The sequence below is a fragment of the Pristiophorus japonicus genome, chromosome 4 (assembly GCF_044704955.1).
Source record: "Pristiophorus japonicus isolate sPriJap1 chromosome 4, sPriJap1.hap1, whole genome shotgun sequence".
NCBI classification, from domain to species: domain Eukaryota; kingdom Metazoa; phylum Chordata; class Chondrichthyes; family Pristiophoridae; genus Pristiophorus; species Pristiophorus japonicus.
The window spans coordinates 232132355-232160322 of record NC_091980.1 but is presented as its reverse complement, the minus strand read 5'-3'; the positions used below and the strand labels follow the sequence as shown (position 1 = coordinate 232160322).

General features: G+C 42.6%; 2 protein-coding genes across 7 annotated transcripts in view; one reads left to right on the top strand and one right to left on the bottom strand.

The window, feature by feature from the left end:
* Nucleotides 1-9605, top strand: part of actr10 (actin related protein 10) — a 34584-nt gene extending 24979 nt beyond the window's left edge. For both annotated transcript variants that reach the window (XM_070879152.1, XM_070879153.1), the window contains 8 exons: nt 1324-1391; nt 1501-1580; nt 1949-1984; nt 3009-3088; nt 3182-3255; nt 4997-5078; nt 7688-7889; nt 9022-9605. In XM_070879152.1, coding sequence (XP_070735253.1) covers nt 1324-1391; nt 1501-1580; nt 1949-1984; nt 3009-3088; nt 3182-3255; nt 4997-5078; nt 7688-7889; nt 9022-9203 — 804 coding nt within the window. In that variant the 3' untranslated portion in view covers nt 9204-9605. The remainder of the gene's footprint in view (nt 1-1323; nt 1392-1500; nt 1581-1948; nt 1985-3008; nt 3089-3181; nt 3256-4996; nt 5079-7687; nt 7890-9021) is intronic.
* A 3690-nt stretch (nt 9606-13295) lies between these two features.
* Nucleotides 13296-27968, bottom strand: part of LOC139263300 (F-box/WD repeat-containing protein 7-like) — a 237005-nt gene continuing 222332 nt past the window's right edge. For 2 of the 5 annotated variants that reach the window (XR_011593085.1, XR_011593086.1), the window contains exons 16-17: nt 19048-19240; nt 17987-18063 (exon numbers count right to left, since the gene is read on the bottom strand). Coding sequence is in view for 2 of the 5 variants with exons in the window: in XM_070879150.1 (XP_070735251.1) it covers nt 13406-13534; nt 15695-15810; nt 17988-18063 (321 nt within the window). In the remaining 3 variants the exon portion in view is untranslated. Of the gene's footprint in view, nt 13535-15694; nt 15811-17986; nt 18064-19047; nt 19241-27968 lie in introns of those variants that run through there. The other 3 variants (XM_070879150.1, XM_070879149.1, XR_011593087.1) reach the window with 3 other exon arrangements.

Here is a 27968-nt window from a genome sequence, read left to right as displayed (position 1 = left end):
TTACAATAGAATCCTCTACCACTATAGCTCTCCCACTCTTTTTCCTGCCCTCCTGTGCAGCAGAGCCAGCCATGGTGCCATGAACTTGGCTGGTGCTGCCTTCCCCTAATGAGTCATCTCCCTCAACAGTACCCACAACGGTGTATCTGCTTTGGAGGGGGATGACTGCAGGGAACCCCTGCACTACCTTCCTTCCACTGCTCTGCCTGATGGTCACCCATTCCCTATCTGCGGTGTGACCAACTCACTAAACGACGCTATTCACGACATCCTCAGCATCGCGGATGCTCCAAAGTGAATCCATGTGCAGCTCCAGTGCTGCAATGCGGTCTGTCAGGAGCTGCAGCTGGATGCACTTCCTGCACATGTAGTTGTCAGGGACACTGGCAGCGTCCCTGATTTCCCACATAGCACAGGAGTTGAGTCTGTAGTACAGGATGAAATTACTAAGCACTTGGAAAAATGTGAGCTAAGCAAAGCCAGTCAGCATTGATTTCTAAAAGTTTGCGCTTGAACAATCCTAAAGAATAAAGAAATAACAGGACAGATAAAGGAAATGCAATAAAAGGTGGCAATACAGTTAGAGAAGGCCTTTTCGATTTAAAAATAGAACAAACTGAATTGTTGATTTTGTATGTAGTGGCGCAGAATGCAAAAGCAAGAAGATTATGTTGAACATGTAGACGACCTTGCCTTGGCCGTAGTTGCAGTAACCTATTATCGGATAGATATAAAAGTAATGATGAAAATTCCACATCAGTTCACCGGGATGTTGCCAGATATCAGAGATTACAGCTCGGCAGAGAGACTTTAGAGTTGTGGCGTTTTTCACTAGCACTGAAGGTTGCTGGAGGCCTTCAAGATTATGAAGGCTAATGATAAGGTGAATAGTGATAGATTGTTTCTACTGGTTGGGGGGGGAAGGTAATGAGGGCACAAATTGAAGATGATCACAAAATTGAAGGGAATTTTTTTTTTAAATTACACAGATGACTAGCATGTTGAACAACATGCCATTGTTGAAGCAGAGTCCATAAATTATTTTCAACAGAAGTTAATTTCTTCAAAAGAGGAATATTATAAGGCATCAGGAGAAAGTAGGGAAGTTGTGTAGACTAGGTGGCTTATGTGGAGAAAAACACAGATACCGACTTGATGGGCAAGGTGGCCTGTTTCTGTGCTGTAAGATGTGAGGGGAAAAAATTGCCCGGCGTGGCTAAAGGGGAAACAGTGACTAATGATGGTGTGTAAAGCAGTCAGGAAAATGTATCACAAGTGTATTAAGCTTTTTGCCTATTTGAAATTTAACCTTAACTTTGTCAGATATATGAAGGAATTCCAATTTTGAATGCCTGGGAAGCACTTCCACTGGGAGGAAAAACAATCCACAAGTAAGGATTTAAAATATGTAACTTCTGTGCATTTATTGATATTTGTATATTTTAAATTTATAAAGATTGAAGTGGAAAAAATCCAAAATAATGTTTTTTTTTACTGAAGGGAGTTGCAGTCACGGTTATTAGAAGAATGCACTGTGGATACAGGGACTAAGACTGGAGAAGGCTTGGCTTCTGTAATGAGTAAGGCTTGAAATAAAAATCTTTTAATACGTTGCATATTTACAGATGATATTTCATGGCACTCTATCAATAATTTCTCTTATTTTAAAATAAATAAATAATGCATTTACAGGGAGCTCTATTTGGTTTCAAAATGCTTTGTATCCAAAGAATTACCTTTGGAAGTGTAGTCACAGTTATGTAAACAAATTGGTTAAGACATTTAAAAACAGCAAAAAGGTAATTTTACAAAGAATTTGAATGTATTAGATTTTTTTAAGTATCTAGTAGTAAGTTAATCAGATAATTTACAGTCAGTATTTACATTTTTAGTGTGTAATATTATGTGGTTTGGACTCTTACTGTTGCTCCCAAATTCATTTCAACAGGCTCACTTCCAGAAGAAACTCTAGAAGATGTCAAAGGTAGGAACATAACTATTGTGTATGATTCTTCCATTGTTAATTGTAAGAAAAAACATTTGCTTATCAAATTTAAAAAAAAGACCTAAATGTTGCACATCTAGAATAAATACATAAAATGTTGAAATGTGCATCGTATGAAAGACCATCAGCAGGCCGGGGCCATTGGAGGGAGCGGCGTGCGGCAGCATGCCACTTCAGGAAGCAGCGCGTGCTGCTGCAGGAGGGCGACGGCTGTGAAGCCAGGTCACTGATTGCAGTGCGGGCAGGCACAGCAGGAGGGGCAAAGGAATGGCAAGAATTTGTAGAGGGAAGTGACCGGGGCCCAGGAGAGGCGTGAGTTTGGGGCTCAGAAGAAGCGAGGGCCCTGGGGCAGCACGGGCCAGCCCACACTGCGATATGTGTGCACGCTTGGTCCGTGCAGCAGAACTGGTCTCCAGTCGTCTTGGGTAATCCTTGCCACTGAACCAAGATCTAGCTCTGTCAAGCCCGTGTGGTGGCTGGTGTGCAACTGCCACCACACGTTAAAAAAAATCCACCCTTCAAGATGTAGTTCGGGATCTGGAATATTAGGCCCTTCATTGAAACACCTGTGAACTCATCCCTTTTTAGCGTGGAGGCAAGTCATCCTTGCTTCGAGGGACTGCCTATGATGATATGAAAGAGCAAAGTAGATTAATTTTTCTGGTGCAAGCTTTGATCTTTTTAATCTGAATTTTTTGGAGCGGAAAAGTTAGCATCTGAAGTTCATATCTGTTCAGAATCTTGCCACTAGGACTACGAAGCTTTCTTATTTCTTTTAAAAGCACTTTAATATGAAATCTGATGTAACAAAAAGATATGCGTAAAGTATATGGAACTGAAATGCTCAGTGAAAACGAGGATGAAGCACGGGAATGTTGCATGCTTTTAAACTTAGAAAGTAATGTTAAACTCTGCTGAATAAGCATCAGTTTTATTTGAAATCTGTGTACTGATATGATATTTAGAAGAATTTAAACTTTTTTAAAAAATTGTACCGTTTCAGTTCGTACTTGCTTTGTGAGTGATCTCCAACGGGGTCTGAAAATTCAAGCTGCCAAGTTTAACATCGATGGAAAAGCTGAGGTAAGCATTAAGTAATGGTGAATAAGATGGACTATTTGAGCTGCAAATCCAGAGGTGCATGGCAGTAATTTGGTATTTTATATTTATTTGTAGCGTCCCCAACTACCTCCAGATGTGGCATACCCTCTGGATGGAGAGAGGATTTTGCATGTCAAAGGATCAATCAGGTTGGATCATTTGTATAAACAATATCAATTAAACTGTGCATCATATTTGGGTTGCGATAAAAGGGATGGCATGGTATGTTGAAGTGGTAAGTGGAGTTTGTGACTGCAGCTTCCCACTTAGTGAGGTCTTGGTTTCAACCATTTTGCCATTGGGAGGCAACAAAGGAAAAGTAGACAACTAGGCATTCGGGCAATTCTCGTGCACTTCCTACCAGCTGACACTAAACCATCAAAGAAACCCCACCTCTGGTATTTAGGTGAGTTCCCTACCCTATTCTTGAATATCCTTACTCACACCAACTTACCTTGCACCTCCACCCATCCTTCTCTCTCTGTCTACACCATCACATCCCCATCTCACTAGCCACCCCTGACACTCACCCTCATCCTTGTGCAATCATACCAACTAACAACACACAGGGTAGGCACTTGGGTCTTTTCGCCAATGTTCATGTCAAGTTTCTGTTGATGTGTTGCCAAACATTAAAATCTTTATTTTCAACACTTTGCCATCTTGGACAGATTTGTGTGCTCTTTTGGAAATGACTCAGTGAGTTGTAGTGAATGGTGAGACATAACGGTACCCCCCCAATGGTGATGAGTGTGAAAGGAATGGCTTGGGCATTGTGGGGATGCTTTATGTTGTTGGTGTGGTGTGGTGCCAACCTGGTGCATCATGTGGCAGCCAGGGTGTACAACGCCAAATGAAGTAAATGTGGCCATGGTGAGGCCAGCCCTGGCCTCCCAGGCAGCAATGTGGTCATGTGTTGATGCTCTGTGACCTGTGCAGCATCAGGTGATTGCGGAGAGGTTTGGTGTTGTTGGTGTGCCTGATGATGTTGGTGTTGGGGCTGATCGTGGTGGGATTCTGAGGACTGTGGTGGGATTCTGAGGACCAAGGTGAGATTATTTTCAAGGGCAGCTATGCTGATGGCATAGATGGCAGCTGAAGTTGAGATGACCGAAGCGATTTGTCAATGGTGAGATAGGTTGTGAAATGGTAGCTTTTATACCACTTTTGCAGCTGTCACCTATTCAGAGCAATGGAGAGTCACCGAGAACCCAACCTACTTGCCTGACGTGATCTCCGAGGACCATGAAAGTAGTCAAAAAACTGGAAAAATGGTTAGTAGGTGGTAAAATGTTGTTCATCTACCTTTTAAAGACTCTCTTAACTATCTCAATTGGCTCACCTGTCACTTAGTGCCGGGTCTGTGTGGACTTATTTACTTCACTGTCCATGTTCAGGTGGAAAACATACAAGTAACCAGAATCAGTTGTCAGTATTGGTGTTTCAGCCTATTAAATATAGGTGGGAAACTGGAAAAGTTGCTTTCAGTTTCACTGCAAGCATCACTTTGAACATTAAAAAAAAAATTTAAATCTCACCTGGAGAGATTGACTTGAAGCTGCAGCAAGTGACCATGTCAGCATGATGATATTTGTAAAGAATCTCAGCAACCAAATAAAACTGGTGACTTACAATTTTATAGTTGTGTTAAAGCAAACTGTTCTGTTGAACTTGTGAATTTTGTTAACTTAGTCATTCTATGGTTGTTGCCATGCAGAGAGCTCCTATCGTCAAGATTTCACGTTTAAATTAAGGAGTAATACTGCATTCCAAGTCTACTTTCTTACCATTGACTGTTGAATTAAATTTGTTGTTTATAATGTGGTTCTGTACTAAGTGATCTGCTTAAATTTTCAGTTCAAGGATTATTTTCATTTTTTTTGTTTGCAGGGATTCTGTAATTGAAATTCTCTTTGAACAAGATAATGAGGAGAAGTCTATTGCCACTTTAATCCTTGACTCACTTTTACAGGTAAGAGGGTGCAGTGTGCTAAATTTGATGGATTTATAAAAAACAAAGATGCCACATGATAGTTTGCCATTAAATATGTGAAAGTGACCCAGAGTTGAAACACTGTATTGTCATCATGGGATTCATGTTTAGGATAGCTTCAGTGGCAGTTTGGCTCTGTAGTAGCACTATCACATGTGTGTAAGTAGACTGAGTTCCAGCCTCACTTAAGCACATAATCTAGTCTGATGTTTCAGTACAGTACTGAAGGAGCACTGTATCATCAGAGAATACTGTTTTTCAGATAGAAACATAGAAAATAGGTGCAGGAGTAGGCAATTCAGCCCTTCTAGCCTGCACCGCCATTCAATGAGTTCATGGCTGAACATGCAACTTCAGTACCCCATTCCTGCTTTCTTGCCATACCCCTTGATCCCCCTAGTAGTAAGGACTTCATCTAACTCCTTTTTGAATATATTTAGTGAATTGGTCTCAACAACTTTCTGCGGTAGAGAATTCCACAGTTTCATCACTCTCTGGGTGAAGAAGTTTCTCCTCATCTCGGTCCTAAATGGCTTACCCCTTATCCTTAGACTGTGACCCCTGGTTCTGGACTTCCCCAACATTGGGAACATTCTTCCTGCATCTAACCTGTCTGAACCCATCAGAATTTTAAACGTTTCTATGAGGTCCCCTCTCATTCTTCTGAACTCCAGTGAATACAAGCCCAGTTGATCCAGTCTTTCTTGATAGGTCAGTCCCGTCATCCCGGGAATCAGTCTGGTGAACCTTCGCTGCACTCCCTCAATAGCAAGAATGTCCTTCCTCAAGTTAGGAGACCAAAACTGTACACAATACTCCAGGTGTGGCCTCACCAAAGCCCTGTACAACTGTAGCAACACCTCCCTGCCCCTGTACTCAAATCCCCTCGCTATGAAGGCCAACATGCCATTTGCTTTCTTAACCGCCTGCTGTACCTGCATGCCAACCTTCAATGACTGATGTACCATGACACCCGGGTCTCGTTGCACCTCCCCTTTTCCTAATCTGTCACCATTCAGATAATAGTCTGTCTCTCTGTTTTTACCACCAAAGTGGATAACCTCACATTTATCCACATTATACTTCATCTGCCATGCATTTGCCCACTCACCTAACCTATCCAAGTCACTCTGCAGCTCACACTGCCACCCAACTTAGTGTCATCCGCAAATTTGGAGATACTACATTTAATCCCCTCGTCTAAATCATTAATGTACAATGTAAACAGCTGGAGCCCCAGCACTTGCGGTACCCCACTAGTCACTGCCTGCCATTCTGAAAAGTACCCATTTACTCCTACTCTTTGCTTCCTGTCTGACAACCAGTTCTCAATCCATGTCAGATGTTATGTTAAATTTGCCCGGTGTCCTGCCCAGTATAACTCCTGAAACCATCACCCCACAAAACCGGATTAACTGGTTATTTATCTCATTTACTGTTATCTGACCTGCTGTTCAAAATTGTCTACAAAATAACAGTGATTGTACTTCAAAAGTAGTTTGCTGTGAAGAGCTTTGGGATATCCTGAGGACATGAAAGGTACTATATGAAAGCAAGTTCTTTCTTGTGCAAATTTGCACTATCGGGCCATAAATTGTGGCCTCCCAGGGTGTGTATGACGTGTGCATGCGCCCGAAGAGGCCCCGCAAGTTCCGGGTTGAGGCCCGCAAAGCGCATGCGCCTAAACCCGGAGATCGCGCAGCTCCCTGGGAGAAGGGCCTTCGCGAGCGGGAGATTTGGGCTATTTGCCCAACTCTTGCCCAACAAATGTCCTTCAAACTCTTATTCCTGGTGAAAGCAGGCCTAAGGAGTTTTAAAAGATAGAAAAAATAAATGTTATTACTTATTTTTATATTCAAAACCCTGCCCATGAAGGTAAGTTTGTTTAATGCTATTAAGACATTTTTTTTTAATTTCCAAAAATTATTTTTTTTTAAACATTGGATTTAATTTAATATTACTTTTTTTTAAATTGAAGTGTACTTTTAATTATATGTGCCTTTTATTGTTTTTAGATATATTCTCATTCATAGTAATAGGAGCTCGGAGCTCCCATTACTATGAATGAGAATACTACATTATGATTGGTTATCCAGTCCCACGTGATCCCAGGATGGGCTTACACTCCAGGAATGTGTGGGCCTCTGCTGGGCTGCGCATCTAGGCCTTGGAGCGCAAGTGTTTGTTCCTCCAGGACCTACAGGTACTTGCGTTTATTTTTTTAAATCCAATCCAGTCGGAAGCATCTGCCTGCAATTTTTGGCCCATTGTGGCAGCGCAGCAAGATGGAGTGGTACAGGTTTGATATTTTTCCCCCTTTTGCTGATGAGGTGCCAGTCTTAATTGTACTGATTGAGGAGAAACCAGGTGCCTCCTTATGAGGGAGGAGGAGAAAATGAGATTTGGGAGGAAAGTCTTTGAGCCACTGTCTGTTGCCTGCTGGCCACTGATACAAGTGGTGTTGTCAGGGTAGGAATCAATAACTCATTTGGTTTATTGCGTATACATGGTGCATAGTTTTGAGAAAAATAAGGGGAGAATAATGATACTTCTGTTTCACTAAAGTATGTTTTTAAAATTGTTACTAGTGTCCTATTGACACAAGAAAACAGTTGGCCGAGAACCTTGTGATCATTGGTGGAACTGCTATGCTGCCTGGCTTCCTACATCGTATTATGGCTGAAATTCGACACCTGGTGGAGAAACCAAAATACAAAGAAGTGTTGGCTGCCAAGACATTCAAAGTTCATGCTTCACCTGCAAAACCAAATTCTGTGGCTTGGTTAGGAGGTGAGACTGTGTTCTCTGTAGCACATTTAGATTAATGAAACCGTATGTATTTATGAACTGTTTTATTGCATCAAGATATGATTGTTTAAGACTAATTAAGGTGCGCCCAGGATGGAAATGGTGCACAGTGGGACATCTGTCTGATTTACTGTGTGTGGCCATTTCTGCTGGATCTCTGTTTTGGCTCAATATTGGGCAAGGTCCCCATTCTGCAGTGGGCTTCTCAAGAGCTTGCACGCAAGGAAGTGCTGATGCAGCAACAAATTGTACAATTTTTTTGGTTTTACCCCATTCTGCACTCTGAAACTCGATGCGGTTTTAAAACTGAATTGCTTCTGGCTAACCATACAGCTTGATAGAGTACGTAAATTAGTATAGTTCAGATTTACCTAAGGAGTGACAAATTGCAAGATTACAAATCTGGCAAACAAAAGCACTATAATGTGTTCAGCATCTTTCAATTACTTTAAATCATGTAGAATCATGGAATCTTACAGCACAGAAGGGGGCCATTTGGCCCATCGTGCCTGTGTCAGCTCTTTGAAAGAGCTGTCCAATTTAGTCCCACACCCAAGATTTTCATAGCCCTGCAAATCAGTTCTCTTCAAATACCAATTGCCTTTTGAAAGTTCCCATGGAATCTGATTCCACCACCCTTTCATGTAGTGCGTTCCAGATCATAACAATCTGTGTGAAATAATTTCTCTTACTTCCCCTCTAGTTTTGCCAGTTGGGACGCACTTGCCAGTGGAAACCGTTTCTCCCTACTTGCTCTATCAAAACCCTTCATAATTTTGAATACCTCTGAGGTCTCTCTCCTCTTAACCTTCTCTACTCTAAGGAGAACAATCCCAGTTTCTCCAATCTCTACACATAACTGAAGTCCCTCGTCTCTGGTATCATCCTGGTAAACATCCTCTGTGTCCCCTCCAAGATCTTGACATACTTCCTAAAATGTGGTGCCCAGAATTGTACACGATACTTCAGCTGAGGCCTAATCAGTGATTTGTAAAGGTTTAGCATAATTTTCTTGTTTTTGTATTCAGTGCCCCTATTTACAAAGCCAAGTATCCCATATGCTTTTTTTTGCTTGTGTTTTATTGCTAAAAGTGTTATGTTTATTTGCTTTTAGGAGCCATTTTTGGTGCTCTGCAGGACATTTTGGGTAGTCGTTCAGTCTCCAAAGAATATTACAGCCAGACAGGTCGTATTCCTGATTGGTGCTGCCTGAGTAACCCACCTCTAGAAATGATATATGAAACTAGTAAAGCACCACCACCTTTGATGAAGAGAGCATATTCCACTGAGAAGTAGAGATGGTGTTAATGTTCTGAGGCAACCTACATTAGAAGTAACAAACTATTTCTTTAGCAAGTGTATTGTCTGCTCATATTTAAACAAATTAATGTTGCTCAAAGTTTCTACATGTTAACACTATCAAATATATTTCAACATTTGTTGGTAGAGCAAAAATGATGTGTACTCTGAAAGCTCTTGACTAAAACACTGTATGTTTCCAAAAAGCATGTTAAGGTCTGAACTCCGAAAGCTGAAGTAAAGGTATGGCATTAAATTCTTACTATGAGTGCTGCTTTTGCAACAGATAATTTAGTTGGATGTAAAGGTTTGAAAATGTTTGAGTGGAAATCGATCCTGCTGCACAAGTGTATATTTTTGGTTCAAAGTTTACACCAATAAAAGTTCTTGAAGCCACAACTAAGTGTTTTGAAATATAGCTTGGTTATAATCTATTATAGTTAAGTTTTCCACATAATCTTTTTCCCAGTGCACATTGTTGTGTGCAGTGCCAAATGCTATTTTGAAATAATCACATTTTAAACTGATTAATCTAATAAAACTTGTACATTTATAGGATTTACATTCAAAAAGATCAATCAGAATATATTATGACCAGTGTTGAGATTCTGCAGACATTTGTTAATGTAACCAATATTTTGGTAATAATGAAACACATACTCCAGGATAAGGCTTTATAATCACCTTTGCCTCAAATTTCCTCCTTTTTAAAAAAAAAAGTTTGAAGTCCTGCTCCTTTAAACCCACCTCTTTTACCAAACTTTTGGTCACCCCTCCTAATATCTCTTCCTTTGGCTCGGTGTCCATTTTACAATTTTTTTTTGATTAAGCCTCAGAAACATTTTGGGACATTTTTCTACATTAAATACATGTTGGCGTTGCTCTCTTCCATTAGTTAAGTAGAGTAAGTCAGTCTTCTGCTTATATCACAAACAAGGCAAATTCCATCCTCCCATGGATGGCCAGTTGGCAGATGTGGATGCAAGACATTTCTGGACTGAGAACCTTGTATGCTATGCTACTCTTATTTATCTTGCAGATTGATTTTTCGCAAATCATAACAGCAGGTTGCCTGTTTGTCTGCCATTGAATTTTGCAAAATAAACAGGGTCATAGATCTTTAACTTTAGAAATTGTTTTAGATTGCACAAGCATGTCCAAATAGATACTTTTAAACCTAGAGTAAGGATCATAATCATTTTTGTGTACCCTAAATATAAATGAATCCTAAACAACTGATTAATGGTAGCATTCCTGCTGGCATTCCATATACTACTTTATGGGAAGCAGCGATGCAGTTGCCACAATCAGTCACTTGGACTAATTTCATTAAAATTAACTTTAAATCGACCTTTCACAGCATGATTGCTGCAGAATGACATGCCAATCATTTCAGTAAGACGCGCACAGTGCCTCCCTCATTCACTTAATCTGAAATCAATAAACATGTTGTTTACACTAGCAGATCTGTGAGTAATTATGCATCTGTTTCCTAGTGCTGGATGATAGCACAACAACTTCACCACAGGTTGCTTAATACGTATGATAGAATACTAGAGCAGGTAATATTGCAATTCACATCACAGGTGAGTGTCAAATAGGGGAAGTATATCTAAAGCTAGTCGATCAGTTGTGTAGTGATTAAAGGAGTGATCTGTTAAAAGTTTTAAAGATGTGGAAATTATCCGTAAAACAGTAATCTTTTCAATTAAGCAGTGATAATTTTTTAAGCTTTACGAAATGACTTTGATACATGGTAACAGTATATAGTGGTCCATGTCGCCATTTGTAAATATTCTATTCGAGAATATATTTCTTAATCACAGCAGTAAAATTGCTCTGAAAATTATGACTACCTTTAGCGAGCAGATAAGAGTACAACATTCTGAAAATAAAATATATTTTTCAACAAATTAGAACTTTTGTAGTATTACAGACTTTTCAGATTTACTATATTTTCCTCATTTATGAGCCAGTTCAATAGTGTACTATTGTAAGCAAGAAATATATAGAGAGCAAATTTCCTTGGGGCTGCTCCTGCTCTGGCGCTTTAACTTTAGTGGAAACCCCAGTTGCATTCAAACTGTGTTTCTGCCGAACTTCCGATGAGATTATAGCGGCAGAGCAGGAGAACATAAGAATATAAGAATTAGGAACAGGAGTAGGCCATCTAGCCCCTCGAGCCTGCCCCGCCATTCAATAAGATCATGACTGATCTGGTCGTGGACTCAGCTCCACTTACCCGCCCTCTCCCCGTAACCCTTAATTCCCTTATTGCTTAAAAATCTATCTATCTTTGACTTGAAAACATTCAATGAGCCAGCCTCAACTGCTTCCTTGGGCAGAGAATTCCACAGATTCACAACCCTCTGGGAGAAGAAATTCTTTCTCAACTCGGTTTTAAATTGGCTCCTCCGTATTTTGAGACTGTGCCCCCTAGTTCTAGTCTCCCCCACCAATGGAAACAACCTCTCTGTCTCTATCTTGTCTATCCCTTTCATGATTTTAAATGTTTCTATAAGATCACCCCTCATCCTTCTGAACTCCAAGGAGTAAAGACCCAGTCTACTCAATCTATCATCATAAGGTAACCCCCTCATTTCTCGAATCAGCCTAGTGAATCGTCTCTGTACATCTTCCAAAGCTAGTATATCCTTCCTTAAGTAAGGTGACCAAAACTGCACGCAGTACTCCAGGTGCGGCCTTACCAATACCTTATACAGTTGCAGCAACACCTCCCTGCTTTTGTACTCCATCCCTTTCGCAATGAAGGCCAACATTCCATTTGCCTTCCTGATTACCTGCTGCACCTGCAAACTAACCTTTTGGGATTCATGCACAAGGACCCCCAGGTCCCTCTGCACCACAGCATGTTGTAATTTCTCCCCATTCAAATAATATTCCCTTTTACTGTTTTTTTTTCCCAAGGTGGATGACCTCACACTTTCCAACATTGTATTCCATCTGCCAAACCTTAGCCCATTCGCTTAACCTATCCAAATTCACCCCCCATAAATTAACTCGTGGAAATATGTTTTGGGGGATAGGGGTTCCGCCGAGATTAAGGTAGCCGATTGGGAGTATTCCTAGGGAAATTACTGGCGTGTTTTACTTCATTGTAGCCTTGTATTGAGATTATCCTGCTTTTTGTTGATTAATTTATGATTTAAATATGATTTGAGGGAAAATGTTGTCTTTCATTGGGATTGCCATATCTTAAAGCTTTGTGAGACAGGATTTGATGCAAGTGAATCTGTCCCTCTGATCCCCAAAGCCAGATAGACTTTTGGGAAGTGCTTTGTTTGCTGATTTGTTGTCAATATGCTTGATACTGGACTGGTTCAGTACTGAGAAGCAAGAACCGATGGAAATTGACTGCTTTTTTTATTTGTAATGTAAGTTTTATTAAGAAAAAACTGTGTTGATCTCTAATTCTGTATATTTACAGCCTTGTGAAAGACTGTTCGCTATGGTTAGCCAGGAACTGGCTATGCAGAGAATCAGGAAATCCTTGGGGCTTCTCCTATTCGGGCACTGGAAGTTTGGTGGAAACTCTGTTTATACAAGTAAATGGGATTTCCATTGAACTTCTGTCAAAGTTACAGTGCCCAAGGAAATTCCCAGCAATAGTGATTTGCTTCAAGTAGAAACCAATTAAGAGAGTCTTCATACATAAGAATATTGTCAACAGATTTGTTCTTGTGGTCATAATTATTTATATAGACAGTTTCAAAATTCCAAACTTGCATCCAGTAAAGAATCTTCAAGAGTGCTAGGGGTGATTTATTGTTTTAAATGTGACTGCTAAATTGAGTTTACATCAAATCTTACTGTTATGGACACAGTTCTGTGCAGATTAGCACTTACCACATCAATTACACAAATTTGACAATATAGTTTTTAAAAAACTAACTCATTGGGGTTTTTCTAATATAGGTGCCAATGGATTTGACTGTTCATTCGAATTATCTGTTCATCACTATTTATGGTATCAGAGGGCCCATCATTTAATTTCTGCTTCTCGAAAAATATCAAGTTGGATGTTGTATAAACTCGGTTTAGTATTCATGTTGACTTGATCACCAAATAATCATGAATCACTTGACTTGTATCGAGTTAAGTATGAGTTTAATCTTTCCCTGGCGTTCAAGATACAGAACAGTAACTGATATCAGTTGTAACTGTCTAACTGCAATAATTTACCAATAGCTCAAAATAGTTAAAATCCCTGGCGATTCAGGAGAGGCTGTAATGACCTTTGTCTCATTAATCCAGACCTTGTGCAGGAGAGATGGGTTTCTGTGGACTATATTGACTAGTTTCCCTTCCTACAATAAAAACATAAAAGCACAAAAATCAAGAACACAAATATAGCAACATAAATATAACTTGTATGTACTACAGGTACTATCATTAGGGTTGACTGGTCAGTAAAATTAAGATTAACAGCTCAGTATTACATGCCCAATTCACCAGCCAAATTTATTCTATTAATCAGGCTTATAGGAACGTGAAAGGTAGAATCTGAACTAAACATGACAGGTAAAAGGACGTGATTGGTGAGTGGGAAGACAATTGGATTCACTATGTGAAGCATGCTCAAAAAGTGAGAAGTTAACAGCTGCAATAATTTCTCAAAACACATGAAAAACTGTTAACTCAAAGAGCTGGGCTGTTCACATGCTAATGTGCATATGGATCTAAAGAAAAGATTGGGAGAGGGGATGGGTTCAAACTAGTAAATGATAAATTTAGGACTGATATCAGAAGCTCTTCACACAAAGCATGATGAATATGCGGAATGGATAAAGTAGTGGAGGCAAAAACCCTGGAACCATTTTATTAAGAAACAACAGTGTCAGAAACATTGCAATGGGAGGGAGGAAATACTTTTTACAGTCTTTTTAGGTTAATGAGCTAAAATGAATGAATGGCATCATCTGTAAATATTTTGTGAAACTATTCTGTACATTATGGTGGCTAGCTGAGATGCTATAACTTAGAACCATTTCTGACTTCAAACAAGCTCTATTATCATTCAATGATATAAATCACAGCTTGCATCTGAGAGATTATGATAATAGGAAAAAGTAGTGCAATGTTAAGCTTGCATAACAGTGATTATAATTCAAAAAGTAATTCACTAGATGTAAAGTGCTTTGGATGTGATAATGCACAATATAAATGCAAATTCTTATTGTAATAATAAGATCTTTGCATATTTACCGAGACATTTTTGATGGTGGGACTTCCAGTTTTTAAAAGGTATTGGCTCTTCATTGCCACCTTTGGTTCTCTTAGCACCAACACCATTCCCAGTTGCTGAAGGCAGATAGGCAACCTGTTCTCGGCCCTCCATTAATTCTACCCTGAAATTGGCTACTACAGAGTGAATGGTATCAGCTCAAGATGATTTCCCAAGTTATTTTCCATCTGTCAAATATTATAGCTCTATACTTGGCACCTTCCATCGATGGCACAGCTAGATTGGTAACTTTCTATGTGGAAAATTAAGAATCCATGTGAAATGTGAATCCACATGCTAACTTAGTGGTACCCCCATCTGTAATTTATGTTTAACTTTAATGTGTAATTTTTTGAAATATATAATGATGCAATCGATGATCTTATTTCTGACTTTGCAAAAATTGTAATAAGCAATTGGTAGGTTTGTCATTAGTTTTGCTGTATATAACCTTGTGTCATTTTCAAAAATTCTATTTGATATATTTGTAACTATCTTGATTGAAAAGGATATGTGTTTTAAAACACAATGGGCTGGATTTTCAAGGGGTTTGCTACCGGTTTTTCGCCATGTTTTGACCCTCTGTGGCGAAAATGCAGTCATAAAGTCCAGGCGAGATCCTCAGCTCCTTGTTTGCAGCAGCGATGGGACGTACCACCAGGGAGAGCTGCGCCGGACGCGTAACGACGCGGATTGCGTTACCATCCAAGTTTTGGCACTCTCCCGACCCGTACGCCACGCCCAGAACAGCGACAGGTAAAACCTGTCGGTGCAGCCCTGCCAGCAGTGGTAAGTTAGAAAACCCCCAAAAAAGGTAAGTTAAAGTTTTTTATTTTAAATTTTTCTGCAGCGATTGGTTAGTTAAGGGTCTTGGTAATGTTTTTGGAATGTTTTTTTGAATATCTTTTCCCCCCTCCCAAGGCACCTCTTGCAGTGCAAACGATCCCGCACTAAAGTTGGCAAAACTCAAGTTTTGCACCGTGAATAATTGTGCAGCGCAGACCCCAAAGGCCGAAAGTTCGGCCTAAAATCGGTAGGGCAGCAAAAATGGTTATTTTCACGTATTGCTACCGTTTTCATCCAAAAATCCAGCTTTCATTCAGCCTTTGCAGGAAATTAAAATTGGCTCATTGCCAAAAAGTGAAGTTTGAGATTGTGTTGATCACTATCAGCACCATAGAGGATCAGTTAAAATGTCTATAGATATATATGCAACATGCAATGCACCAAAAGCTATATTTACCGCTACATCCCAGACTAAAATCTTCTTCCTGTCACCTCCACTAACGAGTCTATTTCCATCCAGTTGTAGATATCGCACCACCCCAATGTGCTCTGTCAGGGTAAAGAGACATTTTCCTGCGGGAAATAGTGGATATTTCTCAGAGGACTTCACTCATTACAGCACTAATGTCAATATATTATATATGGAAATACTCAGCAGGTTGGGCAGCATCTGTAGTGAGAAAAAGAGTTAACATTTCAGGCCGATGACCTTTCGTTAGACCACAAACGTCGTCTACCTGAAATGTTAACTCTTTTTCTCGCTCCACAGATGCTGCCTGAACTACTATTTCCAACATTTTCTGATTCTATTTCAGATTTGCAGCATCTGCAGTATTTTGCGTTTGTATTGATATCAATACATTCTTTATCAATCCCAAAAAACAATTTTATACATTCATCAAAATACCAAGTGTGGTACACTCTTGAACATACACCCAGAAAATGTTATCCTTTTTGTTGGTGGGGGGGAGGGAGAAGATGATGATGGGGGAATTGTACGTTTCTTTGACAGGGTGAACTCAATAGGTTGATTAGCTTCTTTCATCCACGCTTGGTGATACTACCTCATTTTAAAGTTTTTATTTTTATCTATCCCCTTTCTTGGTCTCTGTGTCACACAAATATTCATGGCAGCAGGCATGTGACTCCTTTGAGTGTATATGGAAAACAACACTACTTCCACCTCTGTAAACGCCAGGCTTTGTTTGTTAAAGTTCCTTATGTTATATAAGTCTTTATTCACCAGCCAACTTTTGCCCAATATAGTATCAGAATTTAAAATACTCAAGACTTTCTGACTGTCAGAGAGATGTTCGATACTTAGGGGTGGGAAGGAGCTATGCTGTGTTTTCTACTTGTAGTTCTTCATGAGCAATGGAATCAACACATAGGGTTCTCTAAACTCCAAGCAGTATTTGTACTGATCTATCAAAAATGCTGTACTCGGTAACTATCAAAATGCAAAACCCTGGCATTAAAGTATATTCCCTCTGTGTAGCAGTCATTTATGAACTCAATTGCATCACGTAGGTGTGCAGGATATCTGTATAAAGCAGCTCTGGAAAACCCACATACTTTCACTAAGATTAATCTTGCTGAAAATAAAAATGTGGGAGCTGAAACCCCATTGGGCTTTGATCCCAGCATAAATGCCAGGATCTGCCTGCTGGTGACCTCTGACACTGACTCTGCCCAAGTTTGCAGGATTGGGGGAAGTCACATAATAGGGGCACAAGGGGGAGATTGAAACTTCTGGCCTAGGGTTCTCTGGAGAAAAAGACAGTTCGCCCATCGACTACCTGTAAATGTTATATTTTTCGAAATCTTTGGTGGTCTAGGCCTGAATGCTCAGGTGGGCCCTACATTCACCATTCAGCCTGTACTCACCCAGCATGCTAGCCTGCAAATGATAGTCTTGAGACAAGGAAACTCGAAGCCTGAGAATCCCTAACCCCAGCCAGAGTACTTATGGTGGCACAAGTTTTGCCCCTAACAAGGCCCATCAGAAAGTAGCAGAGAAGGCAGGGACCACCCCGTCTCTCCAGGTCCTGGTCTAACTTGCAGCCCTTCCACCTGAGTTACCATGTCAGTGTGCTAAAGGGATTTTCAGCCCCATTCAGTTTGATAGAAAATCCTTCCTTGCATTCTCAGTATTCCTCTGTGCTACAGGTTCTCAATCGTAAGAGAACTCAAATATTACAATACAGTTTGATCTTTAAAACACAAAGTCTGAGTTTCACTCTGAAAGACGTTGAATAAAATTATTTGTTTTGGGCCTCTTGCATTTTCTCATAGAAATCAATGCAAAAAAACATGGCACCAGGTGGAATAGTGATGCCACAGTGCTGTGACGTATTAATATTAGTGCCACAAATTATCAGTAAGTTTCTACTGTTATTCGACTGAGTTCCAGATCCAATCAAACACACTTAAGGGTAGAGATATATGGGGGAAAGGTGGGAACAGGCAATTAGAGTGGAAGGAAGCCCATATGGAATTTAAACACCAGCATAGACCAGTTGGGACAATGGCCTCTTTGCTTGGTATGGAGTGGAGGTGATATAGAGGGAAGAAGGAAGCAGAGGACGGGTTAATCCATAACCAAACTTGCATAGCTTTTCAAGGTTTAAAGAGTAGCATGGATACAGGCCTGTTTAAAAAAATATCAGCTGCCTGTATCATTATGGAATTGTGGCATAAAGAAATGAGCTTACAAAATAAATTCATCATAATTTGTCTAATTTTCACACCTGTAAAGTCCCAGACTCGAATGGTGCTATCTGATGAACCAGAGCAGATTGTCTTCTCATTAAACATCAAACAGTACTGTAGAGTAAATTGAAGAATTACATTAAAAATTGTAAGAAAGAGTAACTATATATAAAATGTGGGTGATTTTTTTCTTCAATAATGCAAAAAATAAACAGACATGAACATAAGAGATCATAAAATATCAAGTCAGCGCAGAGACTGAGGAGGGAAAGGAGGGACCGAATATTTCAAGAAGAAACTTGAGATGAGACTTTTGCGAGTGGGAATGATAGAGAACAGGATTTTAAAGGAGAGGTAAGAGGGGTGGAAGAAGGTAAAGTGCTTGAAGGAGAAGGTGCTAGATGAGTAGGGGGAAAAGAGGTATAATCTGATAAGATCCACACTGCCAGCATAACGGTTTGGGCAGGGTAGGTGGTGAAAAGTAGGGAATCTTCTGTAAGGGATAAGGTGTTGCCATCTGTGAGTCAAGGTACCGTCAATAACATGATAATACAATTGTGCACAATAAGATTGTGGTTGGCAAGGGCATGGTTCGTGAGGGAACAGACATTCTAGAGGGAAATGCGGAGAGGGGATGATTGTTGATCAGCTGCCAGAGTCCGAGGACGCAGTATTGGGTGGAATGAATGAGATGGGAAGGAGATTGGTGAAATTAGCCTGTACTTGAGTGGTCTTATTGAAAATACATAGTATTGTTATTTCACACAACTTTCATATATCTTCCTTTTAGATCGTCACTAAAATAGGGCACCAATTTAACCTGGTTGAACTCATTTAATTATCAAGCTTTGTGTACATAATTTAATCACTGCACTTTCTTTTACTTTTAATATATTTTATGATTCTGAGCTCCATGTTAGCAAATAATAGCAGGCAGAAAGCCAGTATTTTTCTAATGTAAAAGAGCACATCAGATATATCCATAATTGTGAACCTTATCACAACATAAAAAGCAAACTATGGAGGAAGGGTGATATAAACTTTAAATGGGTAGTGGACAAAGTTCCCTTTGTTAAAATAAATGTTCTGACATTTTACCTTGCGTAACTGATTTTTAAAATACAACTTTTCCCCAATTGAAGTCTCTGAAGGTCTATGAAGAACTAGAGGATCAGGATAATGGGTATGGTGCATTATTCCTTCACATTTGCCATTAATGAGAATTGATGCTGAAGTACGAGGATAAAAACACGGAAAGACAAGCTGAAGTGAAAGATTCCATGAAACTGAGCTGCAGACAGAAAGAGACTGATGGGTAGAAATCAAGGATAAAACAGCAAAAGTGACAAAATTTAACAGACAACAATCTACGAGTTCTGTTTAAGAGGGAGAAAGAAAATCTGATAGAAATGTAAGAAATAGGAGCAGGAGTAGGCCATTTGGCCCCTCAAGCCTGTTCCACATTCAATAAGATCATGGCAGATCTGATCTTGGCCTCAACTCCACTTCCTTCTGCTCCCCATAACCTTTGAGTCCCTTATCGTTCAAAAATCTATCTACACCTTAAATATATTCAATGACCCAGCCTTCACAGCTCTCTGGGGTAGAGAATTCCAAAGAGAAGAAATTACTCTGCGTTTCCGTTTTAAATGGGCGACCCCTTATTCTGAAACAATGCCCCCTAATTCTAGATTCCCCCACGAGGGGAAACATTCTCTATCTACCCTGTCAAACCCCCTCAGAATTTTACACATTTCAATAAGATCACCTCTCATCCTTCTAAACTCCAATGAGTATAGGCTCAACCTGCTCAAGCTTTTCTCATAAGACAACCTCCTCATCGAAGGAATCAAGCTTGTGAACCTTCTCTGAACTGCCTTCAATGCAAGTATATCCCTCCTTAAATAAGGAGATCAAAACTGTATGCAGTACTCCAGGTGTGGTCTCACCAACGCCCTGTACAGTTGTAGCAGGAGTTCCCTACTTTTATACTCCATCCCCCTTGCAATAAAAGCCAACATTCCATTTGCCTTCCTAATTACTTGTACCTGCATGCTAACTTTTTGTGTTTCATGCACTAGGATTCCCAGATCCCTCTATACCGCAGCATTTTGTAATCTCCCCATTTAAATAATAATTAGATGTTTTATTTTTCCTACCAAAGTGGATTTCACATTATCCCACATTATACTCCATCTGCCAAATCTTTGCCCACTCACTTAGCCTATCTATATAGTTGGTGAGGCGCGAGTCCGGGGTCGGAGGCCTATAAAAGGCCCAGAGGCAGCGAGAGGCGGCGGCAGTTGGTGAGGCGCGAGTCTGGGGTCGGAGGCCTATAAGAGGCCCAGTGGCACCGAGAGGCGGCGGCAGTTGGTGAGGCGCGAGTACGGGGTCGGAGGCCTATAAAAGGCCCAGTGGCACCGAGAGGCGGCAGCAGTTGGTGAGGCGCGAGTACGGGGTCGGAGGCCTATAAAAGGCCCAGTGGCACCGAGAGGCGGCGGCAGTTGGTGAGGCGCGAGTCCGGGGTCGGAGGCCTATAAAAGGCCCAGCGGCAGCGAGAGGCGGCAGCAGTTGGTGAGGCGCGAGTACGGGGTCGGAGGCCTATAAAAGGCCCAGCGGCAGCGAGAGGCGGCGGCAGTTGGTGAGGCGCGAGTACGGGGTCGGAGGCCTATAAAACGCCCAGCGGCAGCGAGAGGCGGCGGCAGTTGGTGAGGCGCGAGTACGGGGTCGGAGGCCTATAAAACGCCCAGCGGCAGCGAGAGGCGTACTTGTGCAGCTACAGGGAGAAGGCAAGAAAGAAACAGAAAGGTGACGTCACAGCCAAGGGGGTAAGTGATTGGTGAGTTTTTCTTTCTTCTCTTCTATAACAGTGAGTAAACTTTAGCATTGTTGTTGCCTATCTAAGGGTTAAGTCATGGCAGCAGAGCTCGCTCGGGTGTTATGCTCTTCCTGTACCATGTGGGAACTCAGGGACGACTCCAGTGTCCCTGACGATTACGTGTGCGGGAAGTGTATCCGCCTCCAGCTCCTGACGGACCGCGTTGCGGAGTTGGAGCTGAGGGTGGATTCACTCTGGAGCATCCACGATGCTGAGAATGACGTGAGTATCATGTGTAGAGAGTTGGTCTTACCGCAGGTGAAGAGTCCACAGCCAGATAGGGAATGGAAGACCATCAGGAAGAGCAGTGCAAGGAAGGTAGTGCAGGGGTCCCCTGTGGTCATCCCCCTGCAAAACAGATACACTGCTTTGAGTGCTGTTGAGGGGGATGACTCATCAGGGGAAGGCAGCAGCAGCCAGGTTCATGGCACCGTGGCTGGCTCTGTTGCACAGGAGGGCAGGAAAAAGAGTGGGAGAGCAATAGTGAGAGTGGATTCAATTGTAAGGGGAATAGATAGACGTTTCTGCGGCCGCAACCGAGACTCCAGGATGGTATGTTATCTCCCTGGTGCAAGGGTCAAGGATGTCTCTGAGCGGGTGCAGGACATTCTGAAATGGGAGGGAGAACAGCCAGTTGTCGTGGTGCACATTGGTACCAACGACATAGGTAAAAAAAAAAGGGATGAGGTCCTACGAAACGAATTTAAGGAGCTAGGAGCTAAATTAAAAAGTAGGACCTCAAAAGTAGTAATCTCGTTATTGCTACCAGTGCCACGTGCTAGTCAGAGTAGGAATTGCAGGATAGCGCAGATGAATACGTGGCTTGAGCAGTGGTGCAGCAGGGAGGGATTCAAATTCCTGGGGCATTGGAACCGGCTCTGGGGGAGGTGGGACCAGTACAAAGCGGACGGTCTGCACCTGGGCAGGACCGGAACCAATGTCCTAGGGGGAGTGTTTGCTAGTGCTGTTGGGGAGGAGTTAAACTAATATGGCAGGGGGATGGGAACCAATGCAGGGGGACAGAGGGAAACAAAAAGGAGACAAAAGCAAAAGACAGAAAGGAGATGAGTAAAAGTGGAGGGCAGAGAAACCCAAGACATAAAACAAAAAGGGCCACTGTACAGCAAAATTCTAAAAGGACAAAGGGTGTTAAAAAAACACGCCTGAAGGCTTTGTGTCTTAATGCAAGGAGTATCCGTAATAAGGTGGAAATAGATGTTAACAAATATGATGTGATTGGGATTACGGAGAGGTGGCTACAGGATGATCAGGGCTGGGAACTCAACATCCAGGGGTATTCAACATTCAGGAAGGATAGAATAAAAGGAAAAGGAGGTTGGGTAGCATTGCTGGTTAAAGAGGACATTAATGCAATAGTTAGAATGGACATTAGCTTGGATGATGTGGAATCTATATGGGTAGAGCTGCAGAACACAAAAGGGCAAAAAACGTTAGTGGGAGTTGTGTACAGACCTCCAAATAGTAGTAGTGATGTTGGGGAGGGCATCAAACAGGAAATTAGGGGTGCATGCAATAAGGGTGCAGCAGTTATAATGGGTGACTTTAATATGCACATAGATTGGGCTAACCAAACTGGAAGCAATATGGTGGATTTCCTGGAGTGCATAAGGGATGGTTTTCTAGATCAATATGTCGAGGAACCAACTAGGGGGGAGGCCATCTTAGACTGGGTGTTGTGTAATGAGAGAGGATAAATTAGCAATCCCGTTGTGCGAGGCCCCTTGGGGAAGAGTGACCATAATATGTTGGAATTCTGCATTAGGATGGAGAATGAAACAGTTAATTCAGAGACCATGGTCCAGAACTTAAAGAAGGGTAACTTTGAAGGTATGAGGCGTGAATTGGTTAGGATTGATTGGCGAATGATACTTAAGGGGTTGACTGTGGATGGGCAATGGCAGACATTTAGAGACCGCATGGATGAACTACAACAATTGTACATTCCTGTCTGTCGTAAAAATAAAAAAGGGAAGGTGGCTCAACCGTGGCTATCAAGGGAAATCAGGGATAGTATTAAAGCCAAGGAAGTGGCATACAAATTGGCCAGAAATAGCAGTGAACCTGGAGACTGGGAGAAATTTAGAACTCAGCAGAGGAGGACAAAGGGTTTGATTAGGGCAAAAAAATGGAGTACGAGAAGAAGCTTGCAGGGATTGCGAAAGGCGGATTGCAAAAGTTTCTATAGATATGTAAAGAGAAAAAGGTTAGTAAAGACAAACGTAGGTCCCCTGCAGTCAGAATCAGGGGAAGTCATAACGGGGAACAAAGAAATGGCGGACCAATTGAACAAGTAATTTGGTTCGGTATTCACTAAGGAGGACACTAACAACCTTCCGGATATAAGAGGGGTCAGAGGGTCTAGTAAGGAGGAGGAACGGAGGGAAATCCTTATTAGTCGGGAAATTGTGTTGGGGAAATTAATGGGATTGAAGGCCGATAAATCCCCAGGGCCTGATGGACTGCATCCCAGATTACTTAAGGAGGTGGCCTTGGAAATAGCAGATGCATTGACAGTCATTTTCCAACATTCCATTGACTCTGGATCAGTTCCTATCGAGTGGAGGGTAGCCAATGTAACCCCACTTTTTTAAAAAGGAGGGAGAAAGAAAACACGGAATTATAGACCGGTCAGCCTGACATCGGTAGTGGGTAAGATGATGGAATCAATTATTAAGGATGTCATAGCAGTGCATTTGGAAAGAGGTGACATGATAGGTCCAAGTCAACATGGATTTGTGAAAGGGAAATCATGCTTGACAAATCTTCTGGAATTTTTTGAGGATGTTTCCAGTAAAGTGGACAAGGGAGAACCAGTTGATGTGGTATATTTGGACTTTCAGAAGGCTTTCGACAAGGTCCCACACAAGAGATTAATGTGCAAAGTTAAAGCACATGGGATTGGGGGTAGTGTGCTGACATGGATTGAGAACTGGTTGTCAGACAGGAAGCAAAGAGTAGGAGTAAATGGGTACTTTTCAGAATGGCAGGCGGTGACTAGTGAGGTACCGCAAGGTTCTGTGCTGGGGCCCCAGCTGTTTACACTGTACATTAATGATTTAGACGAGGGGATTAAATGCAGTATCTCCAAATTTGCGGATGACACTAAGTTAGGTGGCAGTGTGAGCTACGAGGAGGATGCTATGAGGCTGCATAGCGACTTGGATAGGTTAGGTGAGTGGGCAAATGCATGGCAGATGAAGTATGATGTGGATAAATGTGAGGTTATCCACTTTGGTGGTAAAAACAGAGAGACAGACTATTATCTGAATGGTGACAGATTAGGAAAAGGGGAGGTGCAACGAGACCTGGGTGTCATGGTACATCAGTCATTGAAGGTTGGCATGCAAGTACAGCAGGCGGTTAAGAAAGCAAATGGCATGTTGGCCTTCATAGCGAGGGGATTTGCGTACAGGGGCAGGGAGGTGTTGCTACAGTTGTACAGGGCCTTGGTGAGGCCACACCTGGAGTATTGTGTACAGTTTTGGTCTCCTAACCTAAGGAAGGACATTCTTGCTATTGAGGGAGTGCAGCGAAGGTTCACCAGACTGATTCCTGGGATGGCGGGACTGACCTATCAAGAAAGACTGGATCAACTGGGCTTGTATTCACTGGAGTTCAGAAGAATGAGAGGAGATCTCATAGAAACGTTTAAAATTCTGATGGCTATAGACAGGTTAGATGCAGGAAGAATGTTCCCAATGTTGGGGAAGTCCAGAACCAGGGGTCACAGTTTAAGGATAAGGGGTAAGCCATTTAAGACCGAGATGAGGAGGAACTTCTTCACCCAGAGAGTGGTGAACCTGTGGAATTCTCTACCACAGAAAGTTGTTGAGGCCAATTCACTAAATATATTCAAAAAAGAGTTAGATGTTGTCCTTAATACTAAGGGGATCAAGGGGTATGGTGAGAAAGCAGGAATGGGGTACTGAAGTTGCATGTTCAGCCATGAACTCATTGAATGGCAGTGCAGGCTAGAAGAGCCGAATGGCCTACTCCTGCACCTATTTTCTATGTTTCTATATCTTTTGCAGATTCTTTGTGTCCTCCTCACAACTTGCTTTCCCCCTATCTTTATATCATCAGCAAATTTGGCTACATGACACTCGGTCCCTTCATCCAAGTTATTAATTTCGATTGTAAATAGTTGAGGCCCCAGCACTGATCCTGTGGCATCCCACTAGTTACAGTTGGCCAACCTGAAAATTACCCAGTTATCCCGACTTTCTGTTTTATGTTAGCCAGCCAATCCTCTATCCATACTAATATATTACCCGCAATCCCGTGAGCTCTTATCTTGTGCAGTAACCTTTTAATGTGGTGCCCAGAGTTCGAAAGGACACGGACCTCTTGGGAGGTGTGATTGGCAGAGAGGGGGTAGGAAAATCCAACTCCAACGGTACCCTCCTTCTGACGAAAAGCTTAGAACATGACCTCGTCAAAACCAACACCCTGTTATAGCAGAACAGCAAGTATAAGGCTTTATGGCAACACTCTCGCTCCAAGCACTATCATCTGCTAGACTACGTCATTGTCCGAGCGAGAGACCGCAAGGATGTGCGCATCACCTGCAGCATGACAGGAGCTGATGGCTGCTGGACGGACTACCTCCTAATCCGCTCTGTCATCACCATCAACATAGCCCCAAAACAGCGACGACAACAGAAACAATGCCGCAGGAAAATCAACACTGAAGCAGTCTAAGACCCGGCTAAGAAAGCCCTATTCCGCCAGCGCCTCACTGCCAACCAGGCGACTCCCAGTGACCCAGAGATGCAGAATGTCCACAGCACCTGGTCTGCCCTCAAAGCCTCCATAATTAGCACCTGGTGAAGAGACGCTCGGTCACTCGACCAGGAAACACCAAGACTGGTTCGACGAGAACGACCAAGAGATCCAGGAGCTAATAAGCCGAAAGCGCAAGTCATTCTTGAACTGGAAACAGCAACATAACTCGAGAGCAAGAAGGCAGCTCTACAGACGTCGGAAGGCCGAGATCCAACAAAAGAACTCGTGACCTAAAGAACAGATGGTGCGTGGAGAAAGCGCAGGAGATCCAGCAACTGGGCGATAACCACGACATGCATGAATTCTTCAGCACAGTCAAGATCACCAATGGCACAAGCACCCAAAGCCCTACCCCACTGCTGGCCAAGAACGGAGAGGTACTCATCGAGGACAGAGAGGCAGTCAGTGCTCTCTGGAAGGAGCACTTCGAAGACCTCTTCAACCGAGACTCTGTCTTCAACGTGAGTGTCTTCGACTCCATCCCGCAGCATGCTACCCGCCACCATCTCAGCACAACCCCAGCCCGGCATGAGGTAGAAAAGGCCATTCGACAACTGAAAAACCACAAAGCCTCAGGAGCAGATGGAATCCCCGCCGAAGCACTAAAACATGGTGGAGAAACACTGTTGCTGTGAGTACACAATCTCATTTCTCTCATCTGGAAGGAGGTGAGCATGCCAGGGGATCTCAGAGACGAGGTAATTATGACCATCTTCAAGAAAGGCGACAAGTCCGATTGCAGTAACTACAGAGGGAACAGGGAAAGTCATCACAAGAATCCTCCTCAATCGTCTTCTCCCAGTGGCTGAAGAACTCCTCCCAGAGTCGCAATGTGGATTCCGGCCACCAAGGGGCACAATGGACATGATCTTCACCGCGCGGCAAATCCGAGAGAAATGCAGGGACCAGCACCAACCCCTGTACATGGCCTTCTTTGACCTCACAAAGGCCTTCGACACTGTCAACCGTGAGGGATTATGGAGCGTCCTCCTCAAATTCGGATGCCCCAAAAGTTTTGTCACCATCCTTCGCCTGCTTCGCGATGACCTGCAAGCTGTGATCCTGACAAACGGATCCACCACACCACAGACCCGATTAATGTTCAGACCGGGGTAAAGCAAGGCAGTATCATTGCACCAAAGCTCTTCTCGATCTTCCTTGCTGCAATGCTCCATCTCATCCTCAGTAAGCTCCCCGATGGAGTGGAACTAATCTACAGAACAAACGTGAAACTGTTCAACCTCTGCCGCCTCCAGGCCCGATCCAAGGTTGTCCCATCCTCTGTCATTGAATTACAGTATGCAGATGACGCCTGCATCTGCGCACTGAGGCCGAACTCCAAGCTATCGACAACACCTTCACCGAAGCGTACGACAGCATAGGCCTTACGCTAAACATCCGTAAGACAAAGGTGCTCTACCAACCTGCCCCACCACGCAGCACTGCTCCCCGATTATCAAAGTCCACAGTGAGGCCTTGGACAACGTGGAGCATTTTCCATACCTTGTCAGCCTACTGTCAACAAGGGCTGACGTCGATTACGAAGTCTAACACCGCCTTCAGTGTGCCAGTGCAGCCTTCGGTCGCCTGAGGAAGAAAGTGTTTGAAGACCAGGAACTCAAACCCGGCACCAAGCTCATGGTCTACAGAGCAGTAGTGATTCCCTCAGAGACATGGACTATGTATGGCAGACACCTCAAAGCACTGGAGAAATACCATCAACGCTGCTTCCGCAAGATCCTGCAAATGCATTGGCAGGATAGGTGCATCAACGTCGGCGTTCTCGCTCACTGAAGCCAACATCTCCAGCACCGAAGCATTGACCATGCTCGATCAGTTCCGTTGGGTGGGCCACATTGTCCACTTGCCCGATACGAGACTCCCAAAACAAGTGCTCTACTCGGAGCTCTGACATGGCAAGCGAACCCCAGGTGGGCAGAGGAAACACTTCAAGGACACCCTCAAAGCCTCCTTGGAAAAAGTGCAACATCCCCACCGACACCTGAGAATCCCTGGCCCAAGACCGCACAAAGTGGAGGAAAAACATCCGGGAAGGCGCTGGAGTCTCTCCGCTGAGAGCAAGTTGAAACCAAACGTAAACAGCAGAAGGAGCACATGGCATCCCAAGCATCCCACCCACCCGTTCCTTCAACCACCGTCTATCCCACCTGTGACAGAGACTGTAGGTCCCACATAGGACTCACTGGTCACATGAGAACTAATTTTTAGCATGGAAGCAAGTCATTCTCGATTCCGAGGGACTGCCTCATATATGATTGCCTTCATATATATAATTCCATATATTTATAAACATATAAAGAAGTGAAACAAAAGA